Source organism: Falco peregrinus, chromosome 7 (genome assembly GCF_023634155.1).
Source record: "Falco peregrinus isolate bFalPer1 chromosome 7, bFalPer1.pri, whole genome shotgun sequence".
In the NCBI taxonomy this organism is placed as follows: Eukaryota; Metazoa; Chordata; class Aves; order Falconiformes; family Falconidae; genus Falco; species Falco peregrinus.
In genome coordinates this window covers 48,049,274-48,073,163 of record NC_073727.1, presented here as the reverse complement: position 1 = coordinate 48,073,163, position 23,890 = coordinate 48,049,274, and the positions used below count along the sequence as shown (strand labels likewise).

Below are 23,890 nucleotides of genomic sequence, written 5' to 3'. Positions count from 1 at the left end.
TCATGAAAAAAAAAAAAGTTCAGAAATGAAAGGCCTAAACTGAAGTCAGGTGAAGAAGAACATTCAGGGAAAAGGAAATAAAAATAGGAAAAAAAAAAGACAAATGGAAAGATATTAAAGAACTACAGTCAGTATGATGACAACAGGAGGGAAATAGAGTAAAATGGTGCAGAGGAAGTAGAGGAGTGATTAACATGGGAAAGATTAGAAGAAGCAGTCTTGAAGGAAGAGCGATACAAAAAGACATTAAGGATCAGAAAAAAGGAAGGTACAGTGTCATCTTACAAGCAGAGCTATTTCACGAGTCCTTTGGTATTTCATCATGTAATGATCATGAGGCTGTTAAAAGTTCTGAAGCATCTCCAGTGAGCAGCCAGTTCCTCAAACCCAGCTGATGTTGGAAGCCAATGTTCTGACATGGATAAACTGATAATTTAGCAAAACACCCCAGTGAATAAGCAGGCTAATGCCAGCAAACAGCAACTGAAAAAAAAAAAAAAAAGCTGCTAGTTTTTATTCCATCCAACCTTCAGCCTTAAGGTCGAGAGGATACCAAAAGCCTGTTTTGTAAGATTTAAATTTTCTCTTCCTCATTCCTGATACCTCCAGTGCAGGGAAAGAAAAAGACAAATAGCTTTTACAATTGCTATTTGAAATACGAAGCAAGCATCTTATTTAAAGGCAACCAACCAGATAAGCTAGTTAGAATGGCACAACAATAACCTTCTCCCGGTCTCCCAGTGTAGGCAACCAAAGGTAAAATATATCATTGTAATCCAAATTACCGTACTAAGATGCCAACAACCCTTGTTCAGTATAGGATTTTTGCTGACATTTAACTTGTAAAGGGGAGTCAGTTAAAAAGTAGAACTACATGCAGAAGACCAAGTGACACCAAAATTTAGCTCACAGTATGAAGATTACCTATCCTGCACTAGGCGGGTGATGATTACTCTATAACCTTGCGCATGGTTGATTATACTGCACCATGGAGAGACAAAACAGTAATAACAGGACTGCAAATGACTGAATTCTTCCAAGCTGCTCCACACAGATATCAGCCAGCTTGAACAAAATGAATAATAATGAAATTAAGGCAAATTATTAGTTCAGGCAAGACCTGCTGCTATATGTTTGGCATGCTGTAATGTAATTAGTACTGATCAAACTATTAATTGTGGAAACTTATCATTCGCATTTTGCCCTTGTTTCTGTTAGTGACTCTTCTGTGAACAGATCATGACTTCTATAGACTTCTTTGTTTTGGATGTTGGTTCTAATTGCTCAAAATCAGTATGTGGGGAAAAATAACCTACAGGCTTCTTTTGTACCACTGATACCAAAGTTCAAGTATTCTGAAGCACTTGTATTCAGTTTACTAACCATAGTACAGTTGTTCACTTAATTGTCCAATATGATCTATGTTCCCTTGCTTCTACAAATTGAGGAGAAGGAATGAAGAAAATAATGGGAGTAATGAATTTCTATGCCATGTAAGACAAAGAGGGTAGTAGGCAGGCCTAAAAAATGGTAGGAAATGCCTAAAATTTTTCACCCCATCTATGCAAGGAAAAACACTTTATCTAATGTTACGAGAAGCTTGCAATTAGAACAGGCAAGTATTCCACCCCCTGCCATATAATGGCAGAACATGCCTAGTAATGAATTCATATAACTCTCCTGTAAGGTAGGAAAGCACTATAATCACCACCAGACAGGTAGGGAAGGAAGACGCAAAGACTACATCTAAGCCTGAGGAGCTAGGCTTTTGCACTCATGTCAGACCCCAGCCACAACCTTAAGTGAGCACGTGACAATTCATTTCCATCCTACCTTGTTTTTGCAAGGAGGGAAACTTTGGCACCTATGCAGGGAAAGATCTTCAGTGCATGCCAGCCAACCCCCCTGTCTCAATGGACCATAGCTGTGCTGTGTTAGTCTAGATACAGTTAGAGAGGTTTACCAGAAGCCACAGTGGTGAAAGTACATGTACCTGAAATGAGGTTGTCTCACATCCGTCATCAACCTCCCAACTAATGGCAATGTTTCTTGTTTATTTCATCTCTTGCCAGAGAACCTGTGATACCCTCTGCCACCGTCCATCCAAAAAAAGCAACAAAAAAGTCTATTTTTTGAGTAACAGTCTTCCCCTAGTTTATATTCTGATGTTAGGATTGCTGCTGGAAAGCAAACAGTAATTAGAACAATTGTCTTGACGTCAATATAGCATGACAGCTTAAATTAACAAATTTAACCCAAAATCTCTAAACACAGGTTTTCTCCAAGAACCCTAGGTTTTTAGCCTCATTTTGCCAAACAGCTATTCTCTTCACCCACTCCCATGTATGCTGCATGCACCGCCTTCGTGTGACATGGAAGTAAGCATGCTCCAAGCCAGCTGAGGAAGTCTGGATCATTTTATTGAAGCCACTTACTTAAAGCATAGGAAAGGAATAAATAAGTATATGCAATAAAATATTACAAAATCAGGAGCAACAGAAGACGGTTTGCCAGATTAGTTACCAGGTATTTTAACCACTGTTTCCTGCTGGAGGCATCCCTTCGCTGCTAACAGGGTCTTCACTTGGGCTCCCAGCTGGCGTGCACACACACTGTCCAGACACACAGCATTTCCCTTTTGGAGCACTTTTCACACCTCTCCGGTATGAAATAACTCTGTTAAGGAATTTACACAATAATTAAGCATTACAGCACGAAGACACCACTACCTAGCCACAAAACGTCAGCCTCTTGTCGCAAGGACAGATGGTTGGGGTTGGGTGTTTTATTTGAAGAGCACATTAGCAAAGACGTTTGTTTTTCCCAGCACCTACAAGCTACACACACGACACTGCATGGTCCCAGGGACTGGAAATTTATTTTATGTTGGGTTCTCACGGTGTGTCTGTTCATTGCCTGATGTATTATTTAAAACAACTGGAAAGTGATTAAAAAATATGTTATTGGATTAATTTAGGGGGAGAAGGGAACCGAATAAAGTTGTGTTTGATGGGAATCCTGCAGGTGAGGGGGGGATTTTTTCCCTCGGTTACCCGAGCCCCTCACAGTGACGGCCTTGCCTACCCCACTGCCCCGGGCCTGGCTCAGCACCCCACCTGGTGTGCAGGGTCAGGCCCGGGCCGGGCGGGCAGCAAGCCCGGTAACGGGGATTCCACTGTGGGTGAGGGTTACGGTAGCACTGCTGTCAGCAGACGTGATGGTAAAGCCCTCTTTGTCCCGCAAGCCTCTTTGCTGAGGAGAGGGGAGAAACCTCGAGCGTTTCCAGGGAAGAGCCCCCTCAGCTCTCGCCACGGCGGCCGCTCCGTCCCGCTCTCGGCGGGCGCCCGGGGAGAGCGGGACGGAGCCGGTGGCCTCCCCACGGCCAGCCCATCCCAGCCGGGACCCCAGACACCCTACGGGGGGGACGCTGGGACCCCGCCTGGCACCGCGGGCCGGGTCCCTCCTCCTGCCCCTCCCCCCCCTCCCGGGCTTTTATATGGCCGCGGAGTTTCCGCGTCCCGTGACTGCAGTCAGGTGGTTGCGGCTTTTCCCTCCTCCTGCTCCTCCCTCACTCCCTCTCCCTTTCCCCCCGCCCGGCGTAGGCCGGCCCAGCGTGGAGGCGGCGGGGGAAAGTTGGAGGAAAGTTGCCGGCTGGGAAAGTTCAGAGGAGGGCGGGCGAGCGAGCGGCCGCCACGGTAGCCCGGCCTCCCCGCTGCGCCCCGGGAGGGCCGAGGATGGCCGGCGGGGAAGGAGCGGGCTCCGGTGTGCCCGAGTGCCGGGAGCATCTTTTTAAGGTGCTGGTGATCGGGGAGCTGGGTGTGGGTAAAACCAGTATTATCAAGCGGTACGTGCACCAGCTCTTCTCTCAGCACTACCGGGCCACCATCGGGGTGGATTTCGCACTCAAAGTCATCAACTGGGACAGCAAGACCCTGGTGCGGCTGCAGCTCTGGGATATCGCAGGTAGGGACCGGGCTTGGCTCCGGGGTGAGCCCCGGCGGGGCAGAGGCCTGTGGGCCTGGCCTCTGGGGGGGAAAGTGTTTTGACTGTGAAAAGTGCCGCCTTGTTTTTCCCCTTCCTCCTGTTGCCTGCAGCCCCTCTTGCCTGTGTTTGAGATGTAAGTAGAGGGAGGTCTTGGTGTGGGAGTGAAGTTTTTTGACTTTTTGCAGACTGTCCGGGCTCTAGTTAGCTGAAGTTGCGGGTCTCTTGCCTTGGCCCTGGCTTTTTGCGGTAGTTCCCGACAGTGCATTGCTCTGCCTGCTGGCCCTAGGGCTCCTGCTCGTACTGCTCCCCCTGACCTGCTTGCCTGGGTGCCTGTGGCCCTGGTTATCGCTGCTGCTTACATTCACTCAGGGTTACGGCTCCCTAATGCTTCTAGAAGAAATGAATATCTCCTCCAAGTATGTTATGTTTAGTAAGCACGCCTTACAGGTTAAATAAAGGTAACTTGAGTACCTAAAACTGTCTTTCAAAGGAAGTATGCTCAAACTGTGCTCAAGCAGTGGAGTTGCCTGCCTTATTTAAAAGTAACTGTGTCCCTGCAAGGTGGAATAAGGGAATGGCACTCGTGTTGTGTGTGTGAAACATTCAGGTTTTGGATTTTTTTTTATCAAAAAGGTACTTTGAGCATAGAGGAGCAGAAAAGCCCTGTTCACACGCCCAAACAACACATCATTCCTTTCCTATGTGTAATTCAAAACTGTTCTTTAACACCTCTGTTCTGAAGACTCCAGCTGTATACCTGTCACAGTTAACTTTGCTTGTGCTGTGGTGTCAGATGCCACAGAACAAACTCTCGTTTTGCTGTGGTCTTGTAAGAAGTCTATCCCCTCAACTCCTTAATCATCTCAAGCTGGTGGTATTGCATTTCTAGTTTTGTGTGCAGCCCAGGTTTTAACCTGCAGCTCTCTTCATCCATCTCTAAGATGTTAAAATATCTTCTTGGATTTGGAAAAACAGACTTCATTTCATATGCTGGTGTTTAAACTTGCGCTGCTGGAAGATAACTAGGATAACAACTGGTAGCTACTGTTTCCACAAGCTCTAGGCTTTATCTAGTGGAAGCTCGAAAGAGGAAGCATAACGTGTGGCTGGTATAACCCTGTGACAGGCCAGCTATACATCAGCTTCTGGCCTTCTCTAAAGGTTACCTTAAAACACTTTGAATATGATTCCTCAAAAAGCCTGCTTCCTACTGCCATATGCTGAAGCACATCATAGATCTTTCTGCTGTTGGCCGGTAGGGCGAACTAAAATATTTTCTAATTGCTGTTTTGGAGAGCAAGTGAAGTGTTGGCAAGCTTTCTCTTCTGGTGTGTTCCTTTTTTGGATCAGTTTTAACTTTCTGTAAATCGATTAACAGTTGTGGTTCAAGCTGCTACAGTGCTCTGGATTATTTCAGCAAGTCTGGGGTTCCCGATTGAAAAGGGGAGACTATCAGGATCTGGGATTTGGCAGGGTGCCATGCTTGTGTTTAACTTCTCAGCCCTTGGTTTCTGGGGCTGGGGTAGGCTGTGTGCTTTGCCAAAGCAATCTGTTCCAACAGGCTAGACAGAAACTTACTGTAATTTGTAACAAAGTTTGGGCAGAACCTACTTATATCATGGGAAGTCCTAGCAATACACCCATGCGTTCATGTCAAGATCTAGACGACTCTGTATCTTTCATTCTTGATTACTGCCCTTAGTACATCTTGGACACTGGTAGGTGGAGACTGAGTTAAGATAAATCTGCTGATAAATCCCTGGAGGCTTGTGATCATTTTGCTGATAGATGGAAGAATTAAATTTTTTTTCCAGTCACTGAAATATTTTTCCTGTATTACAATGAATGAAACTCCTAACTAGTCTTTTCCTAGCACAAATGATAAAGGAAAATACAATTGTTCTGCAACTTGCACTAAACTCGTATGTCTCATCTGGTAGTTCAGGCTGCTCTGTTTCCAAGGGGCTGGGAGTCCTTCCCCAACGGAAAAACAAGACCAAGAAGAGAAGTAATCTTAGCCTTAGTGATTTATTTTTTTTTGATTGATCTCTGCTTAGCTAGTGTGAGAGTAACAGTTCAGGCTTCTATAGAACTTGGCGTCTCAGTTAGGCATTAATCATTAAAATAAAGGGGATTTTAATATCCATAAGGGTTGTTTTGTGGTCTTAAAACTCCTGAAGCTCTCAATCTGGGAGCATGTTCTCCAGCTGTCTACATCTATACTCAAGCATATTTGTAAATACCTGAGGATGTTAACAAGTTTATATAGAAATTATTAGTTATAGAAGGAACCTTCAACCTTGTTCTCTATAGTCATAGTGCATATTCCCTGAAGTGCTTTACTGAAGTGTGTAACAAGAGTATCTGAGCATGTGATAGTCATTCCTTTCTAGCTCATCAGCCCAACCGTCTTCTGGCTTTCAACAGCTCATGTAGATGATTTTGTCTGCTGGTCTGTGCAGACAAACAGCTTTAGATCTCTTGAAGAAATATTATGGTAATTAATGTTACATGTGACTTCCCTGCAAGCAATATGGTGCTAGTGTTCTGAATTGATTACGATGCATTTAAAAAGGCTTCTGAATTAAAGTCTAACCTTTAAGCATAGTGAGGCATGTTATTTTTCACTAGATCAAAGCTTGTACTCCACAGTTCATCATAAAGCTTTCCTCAAAGAGCTGGGTCCTGCAATCCAAGGTTCTGTAACCAAATCAATGATAAAAATTAACAATGTAGTTCAGTCATCAGTCAAAGGCTATAATGCAGATACTGTACTGGTTTCTGGCGTGATTGTAGTCAAAATAATGAATATTGTGCTGTGTGTTGCAATGCAGCAGGCTCATGAGTGAATTCAACTTCTTATGCTAGCTGAGTGGTGGTTTTTTTTTTTAGTGATTAGATAATTCTGTCAAATAGAGCATGACAGTGTTACACTGTCTATGCTTTGTACCTTACAACAAGAAGGCTATTTTTACCAGTAAAAAACTAATGCAGGTTCCTGCAAGGGATCAAGGGGATGGGGTGTGAAATAGCGTACGGGGAAGAAGGGTACTGTTGTGCCTAGACTTGTGTATTTCAGAAGGGTTCTCAGGCATTTTAGTTTTTAGATACAGGTTGTAGCTTCTTGAATAATGGAGATGAAGAAGCTTGGGAGTAAGACTTATCCGTAACTGTCAAATTATCTTGGTTGCAGCATGAAGTATTCTGAAAGAAGCTGCACAGATTACGTGCATGTTCATACAGGAGCAAAACTTCTAAACTTTGCTGCCCTTAGGCATTACTTTTGTTTTTATCTTGACATGTGGAGTTATGATAAATATCTCTTCCTGGATAAATTCTGAAAGTGTTAGAACCAGGGTAACTCCCTTGATCAAAGGACACAAATAGCTGGTGAAATAAATAGGAGATAGGAATGAGTCATTGTGGTAAAAAGATACAAAACAAAGGAAACCTAATGATTAGGAAGTGCTTTTAAAGTCTATTTCAGTACACTGAACATTCCTACTTGACAAGCATGCTGTTTTGGCGAGTGTACTGCAATGACCACAACATAGTGTAGGAGGTGAACATAGCATATCGATGAAGCTCAGTCAAATATCATTGAAATAACACATTAAAAGGATTTTCTGTATCATAAAACCTTTTGATCTGCTCTAATAAAATCAGCAACTCAGTAATGTTAGCTGCTGCTTTATGATCACATTGACTATCACTGTCACTCACATGAGCCTGTACAAGCACACAACTTGCTGGAGGGCAAGGGTGGTAAAAGTCATAGATAACTACTTGAGCTTGGCTTCTCCTGAAGAAGTCACTAATGACAACTGGTTGACAAATTTGGTTTTAAAGCTTTGGCAGTGATTCTGCATTAACTTTGGTGTAATAGCATCCTTCTGGGACTCTGTTAGAATTTCTTTGTAAAGGTGTTTATTAGAACTGGATCAATGCTTTAATTGGAAGAGCTTGGCTATGAAATCGGCCAAACAGAAGAGGAATGACTGTACTTCAGTGTTTTAAACATTCTGTAAACAAGCTTTCAGAACTTGAATGATAAGACTTGCAGCATGCAGATTTGTTACTAAACTCTTGTCTGTCTCCTTAAAGATCTGAACTCTAACTTGTTAGAAGTATATACCGGTCCCCAAGAGGGTGGAGAAATCAGATGAAGTATTTTCCTCAAATACTAAGTTGAGGAAGAGCTGGAATAACTATCTTGTCTATGAAGACAAGTGAGTTTTACATGCGTGAGTTGCTGTTAAGCTTAAACTTCTTTAGGAAGTTAACTTGCTGTCATCAATACGAAGCCATGAGAAATGGGAAAGTGAGTACAGGAAACCACGAATGTGGGAGGAGGATATTCTAAAACTTAATTCACAGCAGGGCAGAAAACTTGAACTGAAATTAGCACAGGCAAAATGCAAGCCTTCTTGCTTAGATAATCAGGAGTTATGCAGCACTTGATAGATCTTATTGCATTGGGACAGAAAATGTTATCTCCTCTGGAAAGGTGGAGTGCTTGGTAGCTATGCATCTTCTGTGGAGCATAGCCACTAAAATACACAACCGTACACAGCTGAGTTTCAAAGGCATTCAGTCTGTTCCAGTATGTGAGATATTGTACTAGCATGTGTAAAACCTTAGTTTCAAGCAGCTGTATGTACGTCTGCATTTGTGCTGCTGACATGTCAGAAGACTGCCAAGTTGCTTCTATGTACCAGGTTATTGATTTGTTTCTTATGTTAATAGACTAATTTCTTTTTTATTATTATTTAAATAAGGTTTTAAGCAGTGTTAATGCATCCCTGAAAGTCTATAGGGGGCAACCAGAAAACCTCAATTTCCTATATATGCATTGCTCTGTGCCATAGAGGCATGTACTTCAGCTGCTTTTCAGGGGAGTCTTTCAAAGTATGGAGAGCTTGAAGGTAGCAGTCTCTAAAGGTAGTCAAAGTACTCTTGTAACAACTTGACCTTGACCACAACACATTTTGAAGCTCAATGTAGGGATTAAAGTAACTCCTGAAAAGAAACAACAAATTGCTGTGTGCCTAGTACAAGTGAGCGTAGGGTGGAGGAAAGACAATCCAGGCATAGCCTGCCCCCAACTATGTTTTTTCCTCACTCTTATACCTAATGAGTGAAAAACGTGCACACAAATAACTGCATCAGAAATGGATGCAGAACTGGGAGTTTTTTCAGAAACTGGTAAGTTACTGAGGTTATTTTCTATTTTACATGGTGGTGGAGGCTCTAGCAGCAGCAGCCTTCATGTGGAGATGGGAGCACTATAATTTTGCTAACAGCTGAGACAGCTCTATCTTGTCAGGGCAGGAGAATATTTTATGTAAGTCTCCTGACTGATGAAAAAGACCTGTTACTGACTTCTGAATGCTTCCTGCTCACACATTTAAGTATAAATCTCATGTGAGAAAAATTACTGAAGGATGATACTGGCTGGAAGCATGCAAAACTAGGAGATAAAAGTTTGAGGAGGGGCAAATAGAAGCCCAGCTAACGTTGAAAGTGTGAACGCTGTCTTAAAAGCAGTCAAGGTAAGAAACAGAATTGAAAGTGGACTTGGTTTCCTTGTAGAAACCACCCCTCTGTGGGAAATCTTCTGAGGGTTTCCTTTGTTGTGGCTCATCTGGAAAAGCCGAATTGGGTACCAGCTTTCAGCTGAGAATGAGTTTCTGTGCTTGGAGCCCTAAGCTAAGTATTCAAATAAGCGTTGAACATGTTAAACTTGTTTTTTTGGTGTGTTTCCAGCCTTCAGACATCTCTGAATACATGCTCTGGATGTCAATATGCTTTCTTTTTTGGAATTCTTCTGTTTAAGTAACTTTTTGTGAAATGCTATCAGGCAAGTATGGTGGTTGACCTTGCTGATGAAGCAACTTCCTTGTCTTACTGGTGGATACTGAATCATTCATATTGGTGAAGGTTCTTGTGCATAGTACTGTATTATGTAGCAACTCAAAGTACTGTATATGTTATCTTGAACTAAACTTCTTAAAACCTCTATGCTGATGGAATTCTGTAAGCACATGGGAAATGTTAGTCTTGAACGTGGTGTTGTAAGAAAGTTTAGTATGGTGACTTTGATTATGCAAGATGGGACTATTCAGTTAATTTTCAGTTAAATGGTAGAATTGAGACAGATGTTCTTTCAGTGTCTTGGAAATAAGTTTAGAATTTCTCCATAGGCTTTTCTAGGTCTCCTATGAGAAATGGGGTTAAAGAAGTCATCTTAGAAGACAGTCTGATCTACTACAGGCTTAAAAGTTTGCTGTATTGATCTGGCAGGTATTCTTAATTTCTGCCAACAATGAGATGCACTTAGTGCTTGAGCTTCTAATCACTATGGAATAGATGGGACTTTAGCCTTATTTTCAAATAGATACAAGTTCATATCATATGTAGCTGTTGCACAGAAGTTTTATGCTTTCTGCAAGATCACAACAAAAATGCTTCCCTAGCACTCTGATACAGAGAAGAAAGGATAGATGGGTATCCATCAAATGGGCAGGAGGGAAGTTACCTTAAAGCAAAACAATAACAAAGTTATTTTGTGTAATACAGCAGACAGGAGGAAAAACAGTATATATCACACAACTAATTTGGGGGTCAGATTATAAAACAAACTAGAAATCCTTGCAGAAATCATTAACTTACATTGATCATAAATGCTTTTTTCAGGCAAGTATTGGCTAAATTCTTGCCCTTCATGTAATACCGACTCAAGTAATGCAGTAAGCCTGGTTTGATGAGCCAAGTGCATAACCCTTCAGAGACAAACTGGAGTAGACAATGCTAACCATAAACTCCCCGCATAAAGAGAGCGGTGTAATGGATGTAAATCAACCTTTATCAACTCTCCTCCTTGCATCAGTGTCGCAGCTTCAGAGTCTTGGTCTTCACTGTACATCTCCACTGCACCTCTTACCAGTTTAGTGTTCTCTATATGCACGCTTGGACAGGGTGTTACTGAAGTGCATATACACAAGTACAATTGAATTGGCAGATGCTGTAAAAGGGTCATTTTCAACTGATTACTTTCTTCCCTGCATTTCACAAGACAGGTGATCTTAGCTGCCTGGTTAAAAAAAAAAAAAAGACTTCAGCATGCTATGTAAAATAAGATTCTTCCCTTCAGTAGTAAGCAAGGCCGCTGGGGTTCTGTCTCAGAGCTGTTGGAAATACCTTCCTTGAACTCCAGGATAACCATTGCCTGGCTTTTGTAGTTTGTTGTGAACTGTTCCCTTCAAATAATCACTTCAGACGTTCTGATGTCTTGATATGCCATGTCAGAAGGAAGTGACTTGCATAGGAATAATTCCTGTGAAACTCTAGCATGTTAAAGCTAGCATGACCAGCAGTGAGTAGCGACTACAAAGCACAGCATGTTTCTCAAGTTACCTGTGGCAGAACATTAGATTCAAAGTTCTCCTCTCACTATGGAGACACAGAACAAATGTAGATGGGGTGGTAAGATTATGATTTAAAAAATGATGGGATTTCAGGGGTTTATAGAGCTTGTTGAATAATAAATAACTGTCTAGAGAAAGACTAGCAAACTTCCAGTAGCAGCTTCTAGATTAGCAGCAAATGAAAACAAGTATTCCTTATTGTATGGATTTTAGTAACTTTCCAAATAATAGATTAAAAAGCAGCCTGAGTGTCACTGCAAGCAGCTTATGTGAACTTGTTTTTTAAATGCTCCCAGGCTAGAGTGCTGGATAGAGTGAAGTGGCAGCTATTTGATACAAAATTCCAATCACACAGTGTGCCATGACACACTGACCATTTTGGAGATTAACATTTTTTCAGTCTTGTGATAAAGTTGTTCTTGAGACTGACTTTAGAATTGTTCTGTGCGCTGTGAAATGCTGTAGTGCTGTGCAGCATCACTGTTAAGTACACAGTACAGCTCTGGCTGCATGACAGTGCACCAAAGGAGATGGATTAGAGGGTGTCAGGAGTGAAATAGCTTAACTCTAGCAGATTACTTGTTTGGGTAAGTCTAGTTAAAGCAAGGTAGGAAGTACCAATTCATGCTGTCTGGCGCTAATAATTGGGCGATGTCAACTTCTGAATACTAATGCAAAGGAGGGTTTTTCCATGTGTGCTGCACTTGACAGCTAGTTAGAAAACATTTAGCTTGTTTGAATTCTGCTTTTCTGGGGATGGAAATCTAGTGCTTAGTCAGAGACTTCCTCTCTTGTTAATTTACTGTTCAGCAGATGCAAGCAAAACAGGTGAAACTTTCTTACACAAACATGACTGCCATAAATATTTGATGCTAAACAAAGCCTTTTGAACCTTAAGTGTGGGGTATTGTCTCTAAACTTCTTAAAGACAAGATAGTGAGCTGTGAAGTTTAAACAATTTTAAGTCATGAATTGGCCCAGGGCTACAGGCAGCAATGAAAAGTCTGTCAGTCTTGCTGTAAAATTCCCTGAGAACCATGCAATTGTTAGAGGAAAGCTTCCTAGCCTTGAAGGAGAATGGTGTGCTTTTCCCATCTATTAGGATGATAGACGTGGCCAGCATTCCTGATGGAAATCAGATGTCTGACTTCTGAGCACTCGCACCTCAGTGCTCTTGCTGTTTCACTGGTAGCAAACAGAACTGTCCTGCTTTAGAATAAAGATCAAGCGGTAAATGGAAAGATAGCAAACAGTGAACAGAAGGGCTAGTTGCTGACTTTGAAAATTCAGGTAGCTAAGAAATTACTAGATTAGAAAGTGGCCGTGTTGTGCAATGAAACTTTAGAGCAATTACTTCCTACCGTTTCAGAATGAAATAGTGACTTCTAAGAACATGGAAAAACCTTGTTATGATCTAAGCAATCAAAATACTGCTGCACCCGAAGTGATATTCTTCATAACTTTTCAATGACTAGTCTATCACACATGTATATAGTGTGTACTATGGAAGTCAGGTCTCTGACACTTGTCTCATTCAACAGAACTGTTCAACTGCACCTTGCAACTTTCTAATGCAGACATAACCTTTGATCCTCTGGTTATCTCTTACGGTAAAGTGGGGGTCAGCTGAACAGGGATTAACAGGCAGGTTACCTTTTCCCCTGAAGACTGTTCTTCTGAAGGGTTTGGGACAGTTACTTTTAGGCAGAAGTCCATCCAGTGGTCATCTAATTTTCCCACACCACCCTTAGTAAGAAAGGACACTAGCAATTGCCTTAAAAATCATCTGATGCGTTTTGTCTCTTAAACTGTTAAGAGCTGCAGTCAGTGAAACTGTTTCTAGTACTGTCTAATACAGGAGGGTATCATATTCAAGAGGTTCAAAAGCAAGAACTACAAGGTGTTTTTCGCCAGAACCACAAATACCAAATATTACTTTCACAGGGGTGGAAAGTAAAAGTCAGGGTAGATGTGCCCTTTTTAACTCTTAAAGGTTTCTAATATCTGCTAGAGCTGCTAGCATAGTTCCAACACCTCTGTGGTTTAAACACTTTGCATCTTTTACCCATTTAAGCTATTACGCAGAGTGAGGAGTGGAGAGCTGCGTAGTATTGACACTCTCAGTGTCTACTCTCAACCTACAACTGCTACCCATGTGATAAAGCGGGTAGACATTTGGGCATATCCTGTAATATTGATAGTTATTTGGTTAACCTACTTCTTAGTGAATAGCTGATTCAACCTAATTGGGTAAGACAGTTCTGGGACAAGCTGTGCTGGTTTGGGGAGAGGGATGAAAGCTGTCAGCACTGGTAGCTTGCCAGTTAACATATTGATACATCTGTCTGAAAAGGAGCCTCAGTCAGGTCACACTTGACCCTGGTAGTGCTAAAATGTACATTAGATGTCTGGAGAACTAGGGGATGTATCCTCAGGGCAGTTCTGGATATTTTCTGTATTGTGCCAAACATCCAGCTGTAGGACCAACAGGCATCCAAAGCGTAGTCTGTTCTTGCCTGTGGCTCCTAAAGGACTTAAGTGAGTTTTGGAAGTAATGATGGTTCTAACTTGGTGCGAGGATTGGGCTGCATGCCCAGCCATCTTGGATGGTGCTTTAGCTTACATCTACAATGCTGAAAGATGTGAACTTTACTGAGTTGAAATTTAAGGGGCTGCCACTTGGATGTTCCTTGATGTTAATATGTGAAAAACTGACCCTAGAAATTCAGGAAACTAGAGAAAAAAGCTTTTGTAAGCAGCACATCTGGAGCAGAGGAGAGTGCTCATTAGGTTAGACCTTCCCTTGGCAGAAAGACGACTGGAAAAAAGGGTTTCACTTATTGTTGAATTGTGGGGTTTTTCCTGTCTGGGTCGAATAAAAGCATGAATGTCTCCTGGCCCTGGAAACTGAAACAAGTGACTTGTGGAGTTTGACATTGAAACCTAAATAGTGGCACTGTGTTTGCACACTGTGTGGCCAATAAGGTCAGAGTAGTTGATAGTGAGGACCTAAGAGCCATGGTGTTGTCAGTTAGTTTAGAGCTAGTCTGTCACTAATGCCCATTCTTGAATTTTGGCATGACTAATTGACTGTTAATGGTAATGCTAAACAGTTCATACGAGAAGCCTCTTCTCTGTGGAAGGAGAATGTTTAAGTATTCCCAGACTAAAACTGATCTATTATTACCTTTCACTTATATCTCTTAATAAGCACGCTGTGATGCATGAGTGCACTGTAGTGTATATAGTACCTGTTAATAGAAGAGCAGAATAACTAAAATACACTAGCAGAATGCTACTTCTATGCATTTTGAACTCACTTAATTTGATTCACTAGGTATCTTGATGATTTTCTTCACTACTGCAGTATTGCTAGATTTTTTTTTTTTTTTGCTTGGTTTTATAGATTGAACTCTTCCTGTGTGGTACATTCCTTCTTTCTGTTGAACTTAAACTGCCCTTTAAACTAACACAACTCTGAGTTTCAGCGTTCTGAAGTACAATGTTTGCAAGAGCTGCTTGGCTTTATTCATAAACTGAACACTTCTTTCTGTTTAACAGACTCTTGATAACTTAGTATTCCAGGAAAACTGCAAAACTTCGTTGCACTGGTCTTCCAGTTAGCAGCAAACAATGCTGGAATAAAACTCCTCATCTTGTTGTGCATTGACTTTTGGGTGACTGCAGTCTACACTATACATCTATAGTTTAATATTATTTGATGTGGAACTGCCAGACTTGCTAAAATCAAAGTTTGAGCTCTGGCCATCCATTAAGCTGATTAGCCTTGTCAAAGATGACTTGAACTAACGTTACTTCAATGAAAGAAACTATTTGTTCTATCATTCTTCCAGTTGTCAGGATTTTATAACTGTTGGTCATATTTCTTTTCCTCATTAATGGTGTTATTTTTGGAGGATGCTAGAACTGTTAGTCTCATCTGAAAAAGAACTTTGAAGAACTCCGTCCAGTTGTCTGTCAGTAATCCTGGTGAGATTTAAGGGTTTAAATGCAGTTAACACAACTCTGGTTTAAGTTGTGTGGCTTCGGGTAAGACTAAGCTTGGATTTTTTACAGGGTGGGAAATCTGTGCTATACTGTGGGTATCGACAGAGGTAAACTAAAACTTGCCTTCATAGCAAAAAATTATAGTTGGGGTAGCTGCTTCTAGATTTGGTATCTTACTCAAGAGTAAGTTCTTGGGTAAGACTTCTAGGTATGGCAAGTAGTCTGGGAAAAGAAACCCTGAGAAACTCAGTAGCATGCATATTCAGCAGTCATTTGTGCACTTAACTCACTTTTTCTAGCCTCAACTCCCATCATGTAGGAGGAGTCAAGAGTGGAAATAATGGTAGGAGTGTAGGGTATCTCCTGCTAAGTAAAAGCAAGAACTGCGAAAGTGAGTCACACTGCTGTGATAAACAGGACTCCCTTCTTTATTCCTTACGTTGAGAAAGATTGTTGTAGTAACTTTAAAGCGTACTTCAAAACAAGGTTGGCACTGTCTGAATCTTATGATAACTTGTCTTTTACTTCACTGTAAAGGATAAAGCTTCTGATGTCAATCCTAGCTATGACTGATTTTCATGTAGTTTCTATCTTACAGTTTACCCTGTTAGAATATAAACTGGGAAGCAAGAATAGCTCCCAGGCTCTGATACAGTTTTAAACTAACATAATTCCGGTGATGCCGCTGTAGCGAATTGTATTAGTTCCTGATGCATGACATTATGCAAGTATTTCATTTAATGTTGCAATTACTGGAAAACATAGTGACAGTATGTGCTGAATCATTTAGGTATGAAAATCTTGTGGTTAGAGAATGCAGAACTTTGCATTGCATGCAGCCACTTCCATGGCCCCAAACAAAACCTCTGATCCCTGTAGCTTAGTTCCTTATCTATATCTGAACCCCTAAAACACAAAGTATACCTTTGATATCACCAGGTTTATGTCAAGGCACTAGACCAACCAGAATGATTAATCCTGTAACGTCCTTCCCATACTGCTGCAGTAATCAGCTTCCTGTCCTCCTTCCATGGTTATACATACTAGAGACCTTATGTCTAGTTTCATCTGATCACTTTAATCTTTTTTTTTTTTTCGCCTCTGTGGGTATGATCCACTCTTTGCACTGCTCAACACTAATCTCACACATGGTTAAATGACTACGGCAAAAATTCTGCTGCACATAGGAAAGGGAATGACAAATCCCTGGCTGAACTGAGCATGGCAAAAATGTAGTCATTTACTTTTAATAACAAATAGAAGACTCTAGACTTTGGGGGAATAGTGTATTCTATGGTTTGCTTTTTCTGTACGGGTTTTTTTGCAAGCAGAAAAGCACTTGCAAAAGCTTTGCCTGAAAGTCCTGTTAAATTCTGAAAAGGCTGTCTAGAACGTTCTGTATCCTCTACAAGAAACTCAGCATGTGCATTGTCAGTAATAACAGGACTGTAAAGAAAGTCTGCTCGGTTTATATAGCAGGAAGCAAGAACTCAGTATACATCTACCACCTCTTACCCCTTAGGTGGGCTATGTGTTATTGCTTCTGTCTTCTTTTTATGGAATAAAAAGAATATAACCATCCTCATTAGCCTCCAGACACGACAGAAGAACAGCCATAAGCTAGTATGCAGGTCAGATTTATTGTTGTGAATTCTAGAGGTGAAGGCAGCCCTGCATAATAAACTGTTTTGGGGTTTGGGCTACTTTAGAAAAGGGCATCACTCATACTGGTGAGTATTTGACATATTAAAAGGCTTTGATCTCTAATACTGCAGTGGCATTGAGCTTATGTGTGATTTTTTTAGGGGTAAGGAGTATCAAATCCTCCTGATATAAAGCTCAAATCTAATAAGATAGAAGCTTTCATGCTGATATATGCATCACTCGTCTACTTTCACCCAAATTTAAATTATGAAAGAATATGTATTAATGTTTTTTCAAAACTAAACCTGATACTGTAAAAGCAAAAACTTTTACTACTATCAGTAAAGCCAGCTAGAAATAATATTATTGGTCTGGGCAATTGAATCCCAAGCTTTCTAAGTGACTGCTATAGAGTACAAAATAAAGTACAGTTCAGTGTAGGCTGATGTTCCTACCAGAACTGCTGTCTGCTCACACAATAAGGAAACACAGTACGAAGCTAACCTTGGGTTCTCCATTATTCCAGAGCTCCTGAATCTGTCAGTACAACCCCACTCCTAGTCAGGGCCCCATGAAGGGACTCAGCTAGTCTGCTGCTTTGCTACAAGACTGGTGCCTTTCTGGTATAGCATAGCTGGCAGGAGGCTGCACAGTGTTAAAGCTTCATGTAGCTTGAGGAATACTGGAGCATGAGTAGTCACCAGTGTCAAGGAACCAACTGGCAGGCAATCTTGGTTGTTACCAGTCAATGCAACTCTCGAATTTGTAGTATGTAAAGACATTTGGCCAAGTGAGTGGGGAAGACTGACTATGGTAAGATGAAGGGAATTCTCTTGGAAGTGGAATTGACAGACTTCAGACTTTCTGGCCAAGGCTAGGCCCCCTGTTAATGCTTTAAGAAAAAACATTTGGTGTTTTTTAGGACTCTTCCAAGTTTGGTTATGATATATATTTTGTAACTTTCTTTTCTTTGGAAGCTATATGTCATAATGTACTAATTCAACCTCTTTCATACACTTTAAATGCACTGTTGTGCAGGCTTCAGCAAAGGTTATAGTAAGGCCATATGAGCCTCCTATAGCTAATATTTCTTTATCTTTAAAGCTTATTTGGATGGGAGGGCAGTAGGCAGGAAGAGATTCAGTCAATGGTAATGTTCTGCACTGTGGTAACTGATCACAGCCATGTTTACTTACAGCATGCACAGCTGTCTGAGAAATCATAACTGCCTGAATCTTCTCTGCAATTCCCAAATAACTTAGTTTTCGTATGTAGTGATTATGCTGGCTCTGCTGCCTGCTGGTTAGCAACCCTTTCTGCAACTTGTCAACATGATTTAACTTTATTAGGCAAATGTCCATCAAGTTTTTGGAAAACCTTAGTCTTAATTAAAGACTGAAATCCCCACAGATCTTCAGCAACTGAATAGGCAAGAGTGATGTGACTTCCCTGTGCTGCTTCAGATTCATGTGTTCTGTCATGTAAGTAACAGCAAGTAGTATTCATTTCTAGGCCATTTTGGGGCCAAACTGAAAAAATCTTTCTCTAGAACACCGATGTTGGTACAGAGCACTGCAGACCTTGATTACATTGTCTTGTGGGCCTGTCCCATGGTGTGAAGGGATATACTGCCTGAATTGGATGCAAGACTCTGTGCATTAGCACAGAGGCATTCCTGTGTAATAAGAATCAGCGGTGAGACTGACTAAACAAATGGGGAAGCTGAGAAGGAGCTCCTTATAGCTTGTGTGATGCCATATGCAGTGACTGGCTTAATGTAATGAAATTGGATTCTGTGCAGCTTCACTTGAAAATCCCAACAATCTAAAGATAAAGCTTCTTTAGATGTGACACAATTGATCTGCAGAAGTAGTAAAAGCCATTAGGAAAGAGCTTGGCCAGAAGGTATTTGATTCATGAAAACCATGGGCACATGGTACAACAATTTGTAGTAAAGCTATACAAAAAAACACCTGTCAGGCATAAGAATCCAGCCTGGGAAGACCTAGAGAGAGGATCTGAGTTACTTGTATGCAAGTTCTGTGTATGCTGTTCAGGAGACTTGTACAAGCAATGTGTCTGTTCCAATGACATAGGCGCTAAGATGCAGACTTAGCACCTGGCTTGATGGCCTTGGAGTCCATGGCATAAATGCTGCTTCAAATCTTGAGCTTTGAACATGGAGAGAAGAGCTTTCTTCTTGTGTGCTTCTTGTTCTCACACAGGATAATGAGCTGGTAGGAAAGAATTGCACGTGTAACTTCCAATCCTCAGAATACGGTGGCTAGTGATGCTGGTTTATGCAGCCTCATACTTTAAAGCTGAACAGCCAGAAATAGTCAGCTCTGTAGTTTTCTGGCACTTCACTATAGCTGCTGCTTTCAGGCAGTTCTAACAGCTGCTTAGTCAGCATTTTCTGAAAATGTCTATAGGGAATGAGCTAATCGGTACACTGAAGTACAGACACTAAAATGAGGCAATTGAGCTCAAAAAACATGCCGTTGAACAGGATCCCTTCTCAGGTTCCTTCACCTAATGAATTTCTGGCTCTTAGAAGATTATAATACCCAGTTCTCCTTGTAACTGTTTGTCCTTGCTGTCAAAGGTGGACTTGAATGTTTATAAACGGAGGACACTTACGTTTCCAGTTAAAATTCTTTATCTATTCTAAACCAGGATAGGCACTAAATGCTAAAAGCTGAAGTGACGATAGACTGTAAAACTAAATTAAGTGCAGGGGCTACTTTGTTCCAAAGTCTTCATTGGGAAAAGCAGAAAGCTATTTTAGTGGCCTGAACTTTCCAAACAAAATGCTAGCATTTGACACTGCTGTGCACAGTACAAACACAGCATGATGATCTGACCTTCCAAACAGAAGAATAACTGAACCGGCGTTCTAATACTACATTTGAAGTATACTAAACAACAATAATTGTACTTAAGAAAAGGCTTTTTTAGTTTAGTATACTTGCTGACCATTTGTCCTCGTTTCAGCAGGGATAGAGTTCATTTTCTCCTTGGTGGCTGGTGCAGCGCTGCATTTTGGTTTTGGTGTGAGGACACTGTTGGTGGCACACTGATGGGTTTGGCTGTTGCTGGGTCACGTTTATACTCATTCAAGGACTTTCCAGGTTCTGGGGCCCTGCCAGCAAGAGGGCTGGAGGGGCACGGAGAACTGGGAGGGGACACGGCCAGGACAGGTGACCCAAATTAGCCAAAGAGGTATTCCATACCATATGATGTCATGCTGCGTATATAAACTAGGGGAAGGAGGAGGAAGGTGGGGACATCTGGCATTATGCCTTTTGTCTTCCCAAGTAACATGTGATGGAGCCCGGCTTTCCTGGAGATGGCTGAACACCTGCCTGCCCATGGGAAGTGGTGAATGAATTCTTTGCTTACATGGGCAGCTTTCGCTTTCCCTATTAAATTGTTCTTAGCTCAACCCTTGAGTTTTACATTCTGATTCTTCTCCCCATCCCTCTGGGTGAGGGGGAGTGAGGGAGCGGCTGTGTGGTATTTGGTTGCCGACTGAAGTTAAACCACGACACCATTGGTTTTCTTCTGGATACTTGTTGAAGTGCAGTTGTTCAAAATACACTATTCTGATAATCATTTCAAATCCTGGGGTTGCTGTAGGACTCCTATAGTCAGAAACTCTTCCAGAGAAGGCCTTAGACTTAGAAGATGAAGTCAAAGGTAATGGGTTTAGCTAGGACTGTTAAACTAACTCCTTCTGAACTTGTCCCTGAGGGGAAAAAAAATCTATAATATAGGTGACTTAACAGCCTTCAAAGCATCTTCTGTTTAGCCTTGAAGCTTGTAGAAACCCTTGTTACCCACCCTTCAGAAAGTCTGAGTTTGCTTAAGTCTTTAGCTGCAGTAACTAGATGTATATCTAAATCTTGCAAAGTTTTTTTGATTAAAGAATTTGTGTATAGTTGTGCTGGTATTGGTTTTAGGCATTACTACTTAAAGTTTTGAAAAATTCAGAGTGGCAGTTGGGATTGCAAACTGCTTTTAGCATCTGACTTGCTGTGTATAATATGTAACGGTTGCTATAATGAGCTTATATAGCATAGAGACAACGTAGTATGAACTGGGTGACTAGACCTGAATGCCAAACTTGTATGTACTAACCTGGTACAGAAGTCCATTTATATTGACTACAGTCCATGCTTGAATATACTCTGTCAACATCCTCTCTTTCAGGCCAGGAGCGCTTTGGAAATATGACCAGAGTATACTACAAAGAAGCAGTTGGTGCTTTTGTGGTCTTTGATGTCACAAGAGGCTCCACTTTTGAGGCTGTTTCAAAATGGAAGCATGATTTGGACAGTAAAGTACTACTTCCCAATGGCAGCCCCATCCCTGCTGTTCTTCTTGCAAACAAGTGTGACCAGAAGAAAGATGGCAGCCAGAATCCCTCTCAAATGGACCAGTTCTGCAGAGAAGGTGGCTTTGCTGGATGGTTTGAAACGTCTGCCAAGGTGAGCATGAAGAATAAACGTTTTAATTCTTAAGTATTGGCATAAGAATGGATGAATACAGTCCTATGGGGAATAAAATTATCGAGTATAAGTCTGAGTCAAGTCTCCAATGTTCAGCAAAAGTTGGGAGTGTTGTACAGGCTAGCTTGCACTTGAGGAAGACTTGTGGTATATTTGGTTTAGATTAGAACTGCATCTCAAATTAAGATAATCTTAAAACTAACTGAACACCTTGATTCACTGAGTTTAAGTGGGTTGGACTCTGATCCTGATTTATGCAAGATGAAAAAGAGTCATTCTTTAGATATTAATGCTACTAAATGCTGATCAAGCTATCCAAAAGAGACGGGTAATCGTTAGGTACAGGTCTTTAGTTGCAGCTTCTGTCTTCGCTGTTGGATGTAGGAAATGGTAAGACTCTAGAAGTGAACAAGCTGTTTGCTCACTTGTTACTACCTACCCAGATGATAAAGTCACTAAAGCACTTTTCTTTTTTATCAGGCAATGTCAAGACTGAACTGGAAAAAAACAAATTGTTCTTAGTAACATACAGTAACTTAAGCTAAGATAGACAGCTGCTTTAATCAAACAGATAACCTTGAGTAACTTTTTATATTGTACACTTTTAGTCTGTGGACTTGGTCAATGCACAGGTAAGCTTGTGGTAGCTTAAGTGGAAGTGAAATCCAGCAGTTCCTGAAGTCAATTGATCCTTAAAATGGAAGATTCCTCTAGATGAAGGCAATGTGGCCTACAGACCAAATTACTAGTCTGGTTGATAACTTCTTTATAGGGTAAGCTAAACCTCAAGGTCCCTTATTTCCCTTGGTTTTTGCCTACTTCCTTCAGCTGCTGCTGCTGAACTGGCACAAAACGATGCTTAGACAACTCTTAAGGAGTGGGGGAAGTCTGTAAGAGAAACATAAAAATAAAGTAACAAGCCTCTTCCTGACCACTTTAAGGAAGAAGGGTACACAGTGACAGGAATTACTTAAGTTAGCTAATAATTTGTTTGCATTTGAACAAATAATTTCCAAACCCACCCTTCTGTTACTAAAAATGCTGATTTTAAGGCTCTTTATACTCAAAAAGAATACAAAGATTCTGCTTTGGGTTATGTCTTCCCTGAAGCTTCACCTGCCCATAACACTGCTATGTATAAACTTCACATGGGTTAAAAATAAATGCAAGTAACACTAGAACAAAACCTGATGCAGAATTGTAGTGACAAGTTGCATTTTAGGTGGCATTTAAGACACAACAATGAAAAACAAGGTTCTCAGTGCAGAGAAAAGTCCAGACAATACTAGTCCTATTTCAGTTACGAATTGACTTGTTTAGTACTCTGAAGAGGTGTTAAATTAGCTTGGCAAAAATTCAGGACAGCTTTCTTGTTTTCTAAGCATACCAAATGAGTTTATGGTTTTAAGTCCTGCCCACTTAAATATCCTGATAATCTGCTTTTGCCTTTCTGCTGGAACTGATACTTGAAATCTTCAGTCTTGTCATTAGTAATATAGGTCACACTCCCTGTGGATTAGGGAGAATATTAAAGGCAAAAGAACTGCAGAGTATAAATATTCACAGAAATATCTTAGGAACATAATTACACTAAAGTGAGGAGAATCCTCCTGTGTTCTGGACATGGGAAAGTGCCTATCTGCAAACTGCCAAAAGCAGAGTTTGTGGTGACAACCACAAGCTTGTCAAGTGTAGTAGTGATGGGTCAAATGTTCTCATGATCTAACCTTACTTGTGTAGAGTTTAGATCTACAATTATGGAGACAGAAGGGTATACTGGGGTGGTATTCTCTTTGATTCCAAAAGATGAGCAATTACAAATGTGGCAGCCCTGTAGTGAGCTAACAGGTGGACCGGCCAGGTCAAAGCTGTGGCTAAAGGCCTCTTGCCACTGGCCAGCTTGGCACCTCAGTAACTGAGATATCTAGTGAGGTATTTCATCAGGGTATCCTGCGTACACACCCTCTCTAGAGTGTATGTGAAGGTACTTTTCAAAGTATGCACAAGAAAATGTAGAGTGGCTTGATGAGGCAACCTGATTTAGGTGGGGGTTTGAGGCTGATAGAAAATGGCCTTTTAAATAAGTGTATCCAAACTGCAGCAGAAGTAGAAAAAGGCCCCAAAACATAGAATACTACTATGAACAGTGTAATTGGCTGTTATCTTTGGTAATGCAGAAATGCACTTTGGCATTTGTGAGCCTTCCAAATGCAGGTGACACTTATCCCCAAACTGCCTACTGGATTAGAGTTGAAGTATTCTGTTTGTAATATGGATGAATACCTTTGTCTCAAACCTTTCTGGTAATTTTTTTCA

General features: G+C 41.2%; 1 protein-coding gene across 1 annotated transcript in view; it reads left to right on the top strand.

Moving 5' to 3' along the window:
* The first annotated feature begins 3,528 nt into the window (after positions 1-3,528).
* RAB32 (RAB32, member RAS oncogene family) overlaps positions 3,529-23,890 on the top strand; it is a 28,353-nt gene continuing 7,991 nt past the window's right edge. The window contains exons 1-2 of the mRNA XM_005230206.4: positions 3,529-3,963; positions 21,276-21,553. Coding sequence (XP_005230263.1) covers positions 3,735-3,963; positions 21,276-21,553 — 507 coding nt within the window. The 5' untranslated portion in view covers positions 3,529-3,734. The remainder of the gene's footprint in view (positions 3,964-21,275; positions 21,554-23,890) is intronic.